This window comes from Taeniopygia guttata, chromosome 8 (assembly GCF_048771995.1).
Source record: "Taeniopygia guttata chromosome 8, bTaeGut7.mat, whole genome shotgun sequence".
NCBI classification, from domain to species: domain Eukaryota; kingdom Metazoa; phylum Chordata; class Aves; order Passeriformes; family Estrildidae; genus Taeniopygia; species Taeniopygia guttata.
Window position 1 is genome coordinate 9029404 of NC_133033.1, and position 12894 is coordinate 9042297.

The 12894-nt window shown below is 38.7% G+C and overlaps 1 protein-coding gene across 10 annotated transcripts in view; it reads right to left on the minus strand.

The window, feature by feature from the left end:
- The window catches only part of MAST2 (microtubule associated serine/threonine kinase 2), a 185606-nt gene that overhangs the window by 63253 nt on the left and 109459 nt on the right, over window positions 1–12894 (minus strand). For all 10 annotated transcript variants that reach the window (XM_072932623.1, XM_072932625.1, XM_072932624.1 and 7 more), the window contains one exon: window positions 2404–2495. In XM_072932623.1, coding sequence (XP_072788724.1) covers window positions 2404–2495 — 92 coding nt within the window. The remainder of the gene's footprint in view (window positions 1–2403; window positions 2496–12894) is intronic.

The following is a 12894-nucleotide window of genomic DNA, read 5'->3' on the forward strand; positions in this document are numbered from 1 at the left end:
CTTTTACAACATGTACAGAAGAGTAACTCCTGATATTACTGCCATTTATTTATATTTGTGTATTTAGTGCATTGTATTTTAGCGTATTCATTTTAGTATTTTAGGAATTTATTCTAGTGTGGTGTCTGAACAGAAAGATTTTAGAAAGCCTCCCTGGTTTCTCTGCATGCTTGTTGTTCCTTTGATTTGTAGGAGAGGCTCAGAATGGGCATTAAGAAGACAAGAGAAAAGTTCAAGACAAAAGAGGCCAGAGAAAGGCACCAACATTTCTTAGTAACTCATCATTGCGTGTGCCTGAACAAACAGACTGACAGATTCTGTTCAAATACTAAACAAATATCACAGCCTGTTCTCAAATTCACTCCTCATATATGATATTTCTTAAGAAAATATTTGTGACTCTACTCTAAATTTCATCTACTTTTATCTCTTGAATAATTTTTTTTTTTTTTTCCCAGGGAAGATTCTGGTAGAGAACCCAAATTACAATAAATTTATCTTCCTGTGCACTACTGGCTACTCTTGCAGGTAACAAAGGATGTCCTTTTAATTAATAATTTTAAATCCCATATGCAACATCAGGGAAAAAAAAAGGAAATATTTCAAAATTACTGCTAAAGTAAGGTGGCACACCACTGAGTAGTTACTCTTTTTTTCAGAAGACAGTCACATAGTTCTAATAAATTATAAGCTTGTAAAGCATGAAGCAGCATCAAAACCACCAGAAGAAACTTAATTTTTAAAATAGAGGAGGAAAGCAAATCAAAAGAAAATACAATATACATGTTTCTATTATGAACATTTCTGCATTTGTTTTCTGACCAGTGATCATGTCAATATTTTCTTACAATCTCCCAAGCATTTATTTTTCTCAGTTAAATGCTCGTAGAGGTAATTTAGAATTTAGTGAAACCAACACATACATGAATTCAAAGCAAAAAGCACATCGTAACTAAGTGGAGAATCTCTACCAAGAAAAATGCCTTGTTTGAACTAAATTTTACAAAATTGTCGCTACCATAACCACACACTACAACGACAAGGGAATTTGAAGTGGAAGGAGATGGTCCTATACACATTTTTAGCCCTGCATTTTCCTTCAGATTCTGAAGCAGAAAATGGTTTTAATATACCTTCTCTAAGATTTTGTTAACATTTTAATTTGAAAATCATGGGTCGTTTTAGAATAACAATGTACTTAAAGCATCTTCCTAGCTTTCCATGACTGGGCTTTTTATAGCATCTCAAGAAAATGTGGCAGATTTTTACAAAAACTTAAGAGTGAATGAGGCTTTTACGGGCATCCCTGAACAGTAACTTCAGCCTCCTTTTTCCTTTCAACAGGCTGGATACCACCTCCCGGGATGCAAAGCTCTGCAAACAAAAGCAGATGGCTCCTTGTAGCTGAGCTACCATCAGTTTGCTGTTCTTTCTCAGCATTGCCTCAGTTTCATTCTCCAGAAAGCATTTAGAGAACATACTGCCATGTAGGAGGAAGACAGTCTGATTATAATGAAAACAACATTCCTTGTCTCACACGCAGCAGTGATGTGTTTCCAGAAGGCTCCACTGTGGGTGATGTGCCTCAAACGTTCCAGCTGTCTCCTGCTACTGACTGCTGCCCATCAGGGATAGACCTGGAGCCCAGTCATCCTCTCTGGCATTTTGAAATAGCAAAACCAAAGTCGTCACACATCATCTACCTCCCTCAGCAACAAAAACAAGGGAACATGCTGTTCAGGCAAGCTGTTGAATCTCCATGTGTGACCCTTTCTGAAGAATTATTCCTCCTTTTTCTGTTGGAATAACATCTCCACACACTTCACTTCAATGACTAACAAGCCCCTGCCCATGTGCTCTGAAATGAGCATTTCCCAGCTGCTGCCATGGTAAAACTGGGAGCAGTGTAAAAAAGAAATAAAACTCCCAAACACCTCATGTTGCAATGAGGAGCAGACAGCGACCATAAGATGGCACACTGCACAGCTGCCAGGCTGCTGGAGGCACACGGAAACAGGCAGGATGCTCCTCCTCATGAGAACTGCAGTTAAATCACTGGCACAAATTAACCATGCTCAGAGACTCAAAACAAGGGATTTACTTAAATGTATTGATCTAATTTTATTTGGCTTTGTTTTCTAGCTCAGGCTCTTTTGCAGGATGTAAGAGGATTCAATCCCCCAGGAAGAGCGGAGGACGGATACAGAAGCAAACTAGAAAGTGCAGAACATAAAACATTTATCTTGAAACTATAAGGACCCTCTTACAAGTTAGAGAAGGTGGAAAACCACAGTCAGAGTAATTTCCATAGGGCATAATTTGATGCTGAGTACCAGGATGCTCAAACTCACTGCAATGAGTGACTACTGATGCTTCCCAGGTGGAGCAGTCCTAAGGAGTTACCTGTGTGTCCATGAAGAGGGGAATGTGGCCGTGGGAGAGTTGGAGATGTGCTGGATGTTACAATCAAACTCTTCCTGTTGCTTGTCCGACAGCTGAAAGAAAGATAAACCAACCATTAGGCACTGTCAGATGGACAACAGCACCTTGAGGCAGCTCCTGCAGAATCTCTTTCTGCTAAGGAGGAAGCTCTCAGTATTTAGGGTAGGATCTTCTCATACTCTTGACCTCAGTAGTGATCCTGCAAAGAAGGAAATGTACAGGGAAGAAAGGGACTTTGTCAGCAGCAAGTGTTTCAACACTCTGGAAGCATTTCTTGCACAGGCCGCTGGAGATAGCTGGTAATTTATTCCTGATTCACAGAATACGTGCAGCTCATGCTTTACAACTCGCACAAAAAGCAAAAAAAAATGTAATATAGCCCAGAGTGCTCTGGATCCTCTTACCAATATCCAATGTAGCAAATAAATCTGTTACAATTATTGGCTTGGTTATAAGAAACTAGAGCATATTCCTTAGGGCAGAGTTAAAATTACAAAGTGCAAAGTGTTAGCACAACCCAGCAGATGAGTGGGATTACTAATCAAACTTAAAGCCTGAGATCCAAAAATCATTGTGAACACGTGTGGCAATACTGATGGAAAACTCTGCAAAGAAAGTTTCAGACACATCTCTACCACATCAACTCCGCTCATTGCCATGCCTTTGTTCCAGCAAGGAAAGTGACACTTATGGGACAGTTCAGATTTATTTCTTCCCTGTTGGGAAAGCTGAGCCAAATAAAGGGAAGGATGTATTCCTCCATTTGCTTCCCAGCTCGTGACTGCTGGTAGCAAACATTTGGCTCTAAAGATGATAAAAGGAAATGCAATGGGTGAGCAAAACTCTTTTAAATGATGGAATCTGTGAAGAAGAGCAGTTAGACAGTTAAATCCCTTTGTGACTGCCACTTCTCCTGCTGTTTAAACAGAAGAAAAGAAGTTGCCAGCAAAATCTTACAACTGACCAAGCATTACAGCTACATACATCTATTCTCTGTACCTCCAGCTTGCTTCCTACATGGCAGAAACATTCCTGCTTACTTCAGCAGTTCCCAAAACAGGCACCTAGAACCCCATTGGTGTTGATAGGGGTGGGAGAACAGCCAGGAGCAGGGAAAGCTGAGCAAAGGCTGAGGAAGGAGCTCTCTGGCCCCACTCCAAGGGTGCCCTGTGAAGCTCCACACTGGGATCCCCAGGCACAGGAAAAGCCTCTTTGCTTGCAGACCCCAAATGCTGACATCTGCCAGGTCCTTCGTGCACTGACTGATCTGCTGGAGCTGGCCAACAACAAACACACTTGGGCTGCCAAGAACTACAATTTAATGCAAAAGTATTTTGCTGCCACAGGACACAGTGCATCTGACTATTATTATTTGTAAGCTTATTTTATTGCTGTTCTATAGGAAACTAGAGAACTTGATGCAGAAAAAAATACAACTGAACTGCCAACTATAATAAACAGTAATAAAAGTTGAAGCACCATTAACTGCTATTCAGGCTCTTTAGTGTACTTAAAGCATTCCTCAGAATTATCCAACTGATTCCATACAATCTCCATTTACATTCATGTATTATTCAACAACAGTCCATCCAAAAACTGATTGCCATTGTGCACATCTCATGGAAAAACTAACAGCCCGATTTTAAGAAGCTTAAAATCCCAGTTCACAGATATTTTTAACATTAGTTCAGTTACACTATTCCAGTAACTGCTGAAAAAAACCCAGAATATTCAATTCCAACATTAATACCATATAATCATTGTTTACATTAGCACAAAATCTTTCTTAAAGCATGAAATTCCTGAGTAGTCTAGTGTAATATATATTACTATGTAAGAAATTTAAAAAAAAAAAACTCTGGGTATTTTAGTATCAAATATATTGTAAGAATTTATGGTCTTGCTCAGTAAAAACCACTAATACAGTGAGAAAACAGAGCTCCATTCTCTACAGTTTTATCTCTTTGCTAAAGAGAGTTCTTAAAGCACACTTTACCACAGCAATGTCTGGAGCTGACTATGGAAACTTGGTATATTTAAACCACAGCATAACAGGGGAAGTGAACTGTCCCAAACTCAGAGCTTTTTAACTGCTTGTCTGCATTTTCCCAGTTGAAAAGAGTTTTATAAACCCATTTTCTTTTCTGTCTTTGCCAAGATAAGGAGCCAAAAGAGAAAGAGTTAAGGGGATGGAGAGCAAGCACAGCTGAGACCCTTTAAAATAGGTCAGGTTTACACAAATGTACTCAGAGGAGGGAATGGCTTGGAGTGAAAGCCTAGCCCAAGCTGGGAATAAAACATTATTCTCTTTGCACCCTCAGCATTGAATAACTTTTAATTTTCCTGGATCTCTCATCTGAAAAAGAGAAACACCACTTGGGTCTGTTTAGCCATTGCTATGACTTATGTGTGTTGGCAAAAAGGCAAAACTTAAACACAGAGACTAAAAATACAACACCCAACTTCTCAAATTCATGTTCTATGCTGAGAAAAATATACAAGTACAATCACACTCTCTACTGGTGGAAGAGAGCCCTCTGCATATAGAGAAAAAGCTTTTAGCAGATGTAGGAATCCTAGAGGAAATGCAGAACAAGAGTGATGAAGTTCTGGTAGGCACTAAAACTAAAAAGGGTGAAGGGAGGAGGTAACAAGCAGACTTCAGTGGGATGAACTCTGCCCCTACAAGTCACCTTGACAGCATTTGAGCACCTCCTAATGAACAGCTAAATATGAAGGAAGCAAAGCTGGCTTTAAGCAGGGCTTAGTGCCAAAGAAATTCAAACTAGTCGACTTAACTGTTGGCAGAAGCAGCTCCACTGAAGAAAAAATTATTTCCTGGAAGGTTCATTTTAGACAGACAGATAGTGCTGGGTTCAAAAGTGAGGTACCAGGCCAAAGATAATTAGGAGATCATATTGTTAATCCTTTAAATTGCATTAATTATTTATTACCATTTGTGAATTCTCAAAACAATACGGTATGTTTTCTTGCTCAAGAATTAATTCAACCTACATAACAAAATAGGAGTAATAGGAGAAAGTAAAAGGGGAGAAGGTTGGCTATATCTTACTTTTTAACTAGAAAAAAATCAGTTTTTAACCAGTCCAGAGAGATTGCAAGCATTATTATTTGTTTATAAGCCAAAGTTTTGCTGTTTTTATTAAACACAAGGTGAGTCCTGCCCTGAACCTTCTTTCCTCTCACAATTTGCTATGGGTCTTGTTAACCTTTTTTTTTTCTCAGATCTCACCTCATCATTTCAGAGACAAAATCCCCTCCAGGTCTTCCAGCTTAGGCAAAACACAATTTTAAAAGCACAGAGTTTCTGTAGGGCCCAGGGCTGTAGGGCTGAGCTCCAGCCCATGCAGAGCTCTGGAGGTGCTGCCCTCCCTCCCCTGGTCAAACATCCACACTGCCAAACCCGAGCCTAGAAACCTGTGAGATCACAGGAGCACCTCGGTTTAATTCTAAAAGCATGGATAAAATTGATAACTTACACTGAAACTGCTGAAACAATGCCTTTGCATCACTATGGAAATAGAGCTTTTACTCTGTTTCTGGAGTTAACATCTCTGCCTGCCCTAAAAATATCATTTGTTACGTGTACTGAAGTGTCCCCAGCGCGTTCCTGAAACTGAACCCTGCGGGACATCAGACAGGTCTGGTAACTGGACACTGCTTTTGGACCCACTGAAATGTGCCCCTGAGGCAGCAGCCTTGCCCAGAGTTATTTCTGAGCACATTTGGCCTTGTACCTGAGCCCTGCACGCAGCCCCAGCTCTTCATCTGCACCCCAACCAGCCTCCTCCTCCTCACCCATGGACAAGCCCTGGGCAAGCCTTGAAAATGAGCACCACGGGTGCACCTTGTTTCATGTGCCTACTCTGAAAAAGTCTGAAAAAGAAATCAATTACTCCGTTTCAGCATAAATCGATATCTGAGTCTTTATTTTAGCAGTTTACTCAGGGGACATCTTCAACTCACTGAGCAAAACTGATTAATGCCCAGGAGGCATCCACGTAATGAAAGTGAGGGCCACAGAAAAAAACAATGCAAATATAAATAACCAACCACCACTATCAAGCCATTTCATAGCGTTGCTGGTTATTATAAATGAATAATGATAAGGAAGTTTCTCAAAATCCATCTGAATTTATAGGATTTGAGGCATTTATCATAGCTGAAACTGCTGGAGTATGTAAGTAAACAAGATAACCCTGACTGCATGAGCCTCCTCATTGTCTTGGACAGAAATCAACATGAAGAAATAAGATATTCAGAAAAAGTATAGCTTAAATCACATTTTGGTTACTATTCATGAATGCATTTTATTAATATTAGTGATCTGTCATAGAATCACTAAGATTGGAAAATACCTACCAGATCATCATGCCCAACCTTCGACCAAAAATTTTTATTTTAGAATTTTGTAAACTACCTCAGGTTGTCAGAGTGCCAGATTAACTCCTGGACTACCTTCTTTCAAAATAGCATTTCAGAAGCCAAACATCAGACTTGTTCCAGATTTGGCGCTCCATTTAGTGACCTCAAATCCCTATGAATTGGGATCCAAAATTCAGAGCAGTCATATCTACTAAAGTTATTTGTGGTTACATATTTTCCTAAAATGTAATATCATGTAACCAAAATTCACCAGATTCTCCTCAGATATTACAGAAGTTTGGTTTCAGTTGATTTGCTTTACAAAGAGTTCTTTATGAGAAACAGACATTTTGGAAATGAAAATAAGTATTTAAAATTTTTATTCACAATGACATAAAATTTACAAAATCCAAAATCTGCATGTCAATGAATGCAGCAGCTGCACAGCAATGTTAACTAGATGTGGAAGTTATCGTCTTAATTATAGTAATTCAAAGATGGAAGCAATTTTGTAAGCTTTAGCACTACCAACAACAGGGATAATTAGTTCTCTAAAATAGATAAGTAAGCATCTGGTTCAACTGATTTCTTTTTTTTTTCCATATTCAAGAATAGTTTAAGAATTATTCATCCTAGAATAACTGGAGGGGAAAAAAGTATTATTATTCATGGTGTAGGTTTGGGGGGTTGCACATTCCTACAATAAACACTTCTTTTGTTTTAAAGAAATACAATTACACACAGTTAAGATACAGAGGATGGAAGCACGAGTCCAACAAGCAACTTCTTAAAGATTGCAAGCAGAGTCTCCACCACAACAGACACAGAACTATCTTCTTCCCAACATCACCTAGGAAAACTGCTTTTTATTTCCTGCCATTAAAGTCCCAGGAGCCAGGAAACATCCTGAATTTGGATTCCTTCCTGGTTATTTTGTCCAGACTAAACAACTAAAGAGCCTTTGTCCAGTGCATCTTTGGACAATCTGTACCTGCCATTCACTCCTTTATAAGATTAATACCTAACTCCCATGATCTTGAGACTGGATTACAGTATTCCTGTGTCTACCATCTTTTTGAAGAACTTCAACTAGGATTTAACCTTGGAACCTAAATAAAAACAACAACGAAAACCAACTGCCTGAGTGTAGGGTCCTCTTCCACAAAAAGTTTTCTACAATTTAATTACAACAAACACAGAAAGAGATGCAAGTTGTTCACCAAGCCAGGCTCTACGCAAATTTGCACTGCCCATTGTTTTGAAGCCCATGAGACAGAATAAACTGGACAAAAAAAGAAGAGCACAGAGGAAAAAGATGCAGTCAACTTGTGAAGTGTGGGTTATATTTCTGTACAGGTATCCAGAGAGTGCACAGGAGTAAAACACACCTAGGACATCATTTTCCACAATGCCACCACACCTTTCAGCATGCTACCAAGCTCATTAACCAACGTGGAAACTGAGTCAAGCAATGCAAGACTTACAAAGCAAGGAGTAAAATGGGTGCAGATGGTTCTTTTGTTTTAAGGAAAATTAACATCTTTGTACTTAGGAATTAACTTATTGCACGAAAGACCATTTTCCTTTCATCTAAACCAAGCTATATGTTAGACAAGCCCTCCTACTTCATTTAGAACTTGAATTGAAGAAGCAGCATCACCGCAAGCTAAGAAATTACAAAAGAAAAGGCTGGAATTGCCAGTGAACACCAAATTTATGTCTAATTTGCCTAATGCTTGAGGCTGGTGCCCACCTGCTTACACCAGTCTGTATAGTCCAGACCTTTTGCATTATTAACAACATAGGAACAACTCTGCAAAGCCAAACAAAATGAGATGTCACAACAGATTACAGTGACTGGTACAGCCATTCTCAACCACATGAATCCACTTTATCCTGAACACATTCCAAGCCCATTTTTGTTTTAGCACAAAAGAAAAAAACGTAAGAAAAAATATCTCTGATTATGGAAGAGAGACCCTAGAAGAAATACAGACATTATTTAATGGGCAAAAACATAAAACAAACCTTCTCAAGCACTCCTATCTCCTACTTCAGTTGTGTTATGCATTATACTGCCATGAAGTTACATCACAAAGTGTGAAAGGCTGATTGAATGAAAGCTAAGCATTACTGCATACTTTCATTTCCCATTTCCTCCAAATCTATTATTAAATGCTTCACATAGCATAGCTGTTTTTTAAATAAGTCTCTACTTGGCAATTCTCACAGAAGCTGGTTTATCACATTTCTTTTCTCCAAAAAATACAAGCAAACAAATTCCAGAATGAAATGACATAGTGATTTTATATTGTTTCAAATCCTCTAACCGTGGAGCATACCATTACATACAGGTGTGCAATATAACAAACCTGCTCTAGACACTCTCCCCAAAGATGTACCCAGGAAACAAGCAAATAAGCTGAAAATGGAAAGAAAGTTTTTCCGGTTTAATGTAAATGCTACATAAAATAATAACTCATTTGGTTGCTTTGTAGCACACAACACTATCAGCTCTCTTCATTTCAGAGCATTTTCTTAGTTTAAGAATCAAAAAATGCTACAAATTAGCTCATTACCAGCTACCTGTGGTTCCAAATCACAGCATGAGGATTAATTACTGATCTAATTTTAAATCTATTTTAACAATACACTATTGTAGAATTAATCTCCAGACTGTCCAGGGAGTTGCCTCTACTGCACAGAACACAGATTTTCACATGGCCAAACAGTAATAACCAGAGTGGCAGCATTCTGAATAAAACTAGGATGTTTGCAATCAAATTATTTGCACATTTTAAAAATACACATTCTTAAGGCTCTTTCCTGAGCTCCACTGGAAAGGTTTTGCTCTGTTGGTAAGACTCATCCTCTCCAGCTATGGAGACCAACTCAAGAGTGTCAGGGTTTGTGCTTGCTTGGCAGAATGTTGCACTCATGATGTGCTTTCCTCCCAGCTGGAACTGCATCTCTGCTGTGGCTTTCAGACAAGTGCAGGGCTGTGCTTCCACCCTTGGTGCTTCTGCTGTTTTGCACATGAGCCTCACTTACTGCCATCCTCAGCTCTGCAACATCAGCTTTCTTAAGCATCACCCAGCATATTTAACTTGCAAGCAGCTTCCAGCGTACCAGAGAACAGAAAATCCTGAACAGAACATGGCACTGCATCTGGACAAACATGCCAGAAGAGCAGACAACAAAGAGAGCATGCTGTTAGACAATAAACCCACTCCCCTGGTCCTCATCTGCAACCAATTCCACACCATTTTTAGGTAGCTTTTTGTAAAACCACCATCCCTCAATCTTTCAGTTCTACATACCTTTTGACAGAAAGGCTTTGTAGGTATTTTGGATTTAACATAGAAGCATAAAGGGACCTAAATATCTGACCTTTTAAAAAATACACAAAAAACCAGGATCAGCTGCAACATATACATTACCATGCTTTGCACCACTGACACATCAACACTCTCATCCCTCCTATCTTTCTGACCCAGGCACTGCCCTAACCATTGCCTGCTATGAGAATCGTGCTATTTTATCTTATTAGGATTATATTTTGCCTTTCTTCATTTCACAGATTTTGAATATATTAAAAAAAATTCATTCAATAGGTAAACAATTCTCAAATTCATCCCCATTTGCAAAGTGTAGTAGGTAATGACATGCAGAAAATCAGTGTCAATCTGCCTATCTTACAATGATAATTTAAATTTATACTTTTGCTTCTAAACTTAGTCGGTGAGACTGTGCTTTTCTATTTTCATCACCAAGACCCTCTCCTTCCTAAAGCAATAATGTTTCCCAACTCTTAGCAGCTTCTTACAAAATAAAACCAAAAGAAAAATATCAGCATCAATTTAATAAAATTTGAAAAAAAAAGAAAAACAGGATACTTCTAAAAGACAGTCCAATGAAGAAAGGTTCATTTCCTCAAGAGGGTAAAACCACTTTTCTATGCAAGTATTAAAGTACATATATACATGTATACACAAGGCCTTCAAACAAAAGCACTGAAAACAGTTTATTGCTCATGTTTGCATACACATGAAGACGGGAGAAAGATTCTCAAAAACATCTCTAAAAAATAACAGCAGAGCATGAGTGTACTAAGGGAGACTGATAACAGTCCAATGGACATATTAGGAAGATATCTGGGCTTAATAAACCTGTAGTCTCAGTAGGCAGGCTACAAAACTTTTGACATTTGTCTAGGACTAAGCTTAGACAGGAAAATGCCATGCTCTGCCTGCCTGGACTCCACCAGGGCTGAGCAGAGCAGTTCCCTACCAGAGCAAGACAAAGGTGAGATGTATTTGCCAAGGTGATGCTTTTAATTCAAAACAGATACAGAGAGAGAATATGGATGGCTCAGGTTGTTCCCTTCAGCTTCAGAAGAGAAAATGCTGCTTGGGACCTTTCTAATCAATGCACTCACTGAATGGCAGAGAGGGAAGAGAGGCTACTGAGATAAGAGCTGTCTTATCAAAGAAGGAGGCACACAAAGAAGGAGCTGTGGACATTGAAAATGCTCAGTGTAGGCACTAAAACTGTTGTAAATTCATGTAGAGAGATACACAGCAGTGTTGAAATAAAGCATTCAGTTTATGTGGTCCTTACTCATTTACACAGACAGCTCTGTCAATAAACCACTCTCCTGGATAAAAACAACACACTTAAAAAGACATGAAAAAATTATTTACAAAAACACATTAGCTATCTATACTGCAGTGTTTATCAGATCAAATAAGCTGACTATTAAAATAATAAGAAAATACACCTGTAGAAGGCATTTCACGTTAATGGAGCAACAAAATCACTAAGGGTAGGAGAAGAGGGGGAGGCCCCGAGTGCAGATCCTGCCCTGGCACACAGAGCAGCCCTCAGATCTGCAAGCAAGGGGAAGTTTCTGGAACAATCAAGCCTGATTACATGTTAAACTTCATTCTTTTGTGTAAAGCCTACTTGCTGAGCCAAATGTTCATTATCCAACAGCCATCAATTTTTCATAGAAGGATGGCTTTTTTCGTTTAATAACGATACAAATGTGTACTACAAATAGATACACACACACAGAGGGTTTTGAAATTTTAGAGGACTGGAGCTGGAACAACCATTCACAAAACTGAGCAGAAGAAAAACACAAACATTAGAAGTCACAAGCTGACAGCTAAAGCTTGTACCAGCAGTACATCCAAAGGGTGAAGCAGCTCACCACTGCCAAGAAAGGGCACTTGTTTTAAGAGCTATTCTACTTAAGAAGGCTGAAAAGTAAAATCAAAATCAATTTCAGTTACAGTAAGATGGTAGAGAGCAGTAGATATAAATATATGAATGTATAAAAAATAAATCGATGGTAGCAGTGATAACAAAAAGAAATAAAAGAATGAAAAAACTAAAGCCTAGTAAAATCAGAGCCATAATTTACACAGTTATTCAAAAAGTAGATATTTAATAAATGTACCTCATGTAAAATTGGATCAGAATGCAAGCAAAGAAACTGCTAAAAGCTTTTTGAATGTTTTATATACTTATTCATAACTAAAGGAACTAAGAACATCTGTCCATTATTTTTACAAATGGTGTCTAACAAACTTCAGCAGAAACTCACAAGTACAGGAAAACACAGCCCAAATTTTCTCTGAGACAAAGTGGGGAAAGATAGGGCTGTTAAATAGCATTAGCCTATGTCTGTGTAAAGGATTGTCGTAAAATTCATTTCTGGGAGCCATGTATTGTGAAATCCCAGCATTCCTGCTGCCCCAGTTCTGTTCTGCATGGCCAGCAGGAAAACAAATGAGACCCATGAAAATTGCAGAACGTACACAAATGAAGACACAGAGGAAGACAAATGCAAACACTTAGAGAAAGTCAGGTATTCAAATTCCATAGCAATCATGCTTAATTTAAATTAGGTCTGCTAATTGTAACATCCTAATTTACCATGCAATCAAGACTGGAAAAAAATTACAGGACAGGAAAACGCACAATATACTGGAAATAAGTAATTTCAAATGCCACCACAGGATCCAAGCTCGCTTCCTCAGAGAACAAAGATTCAGGGCA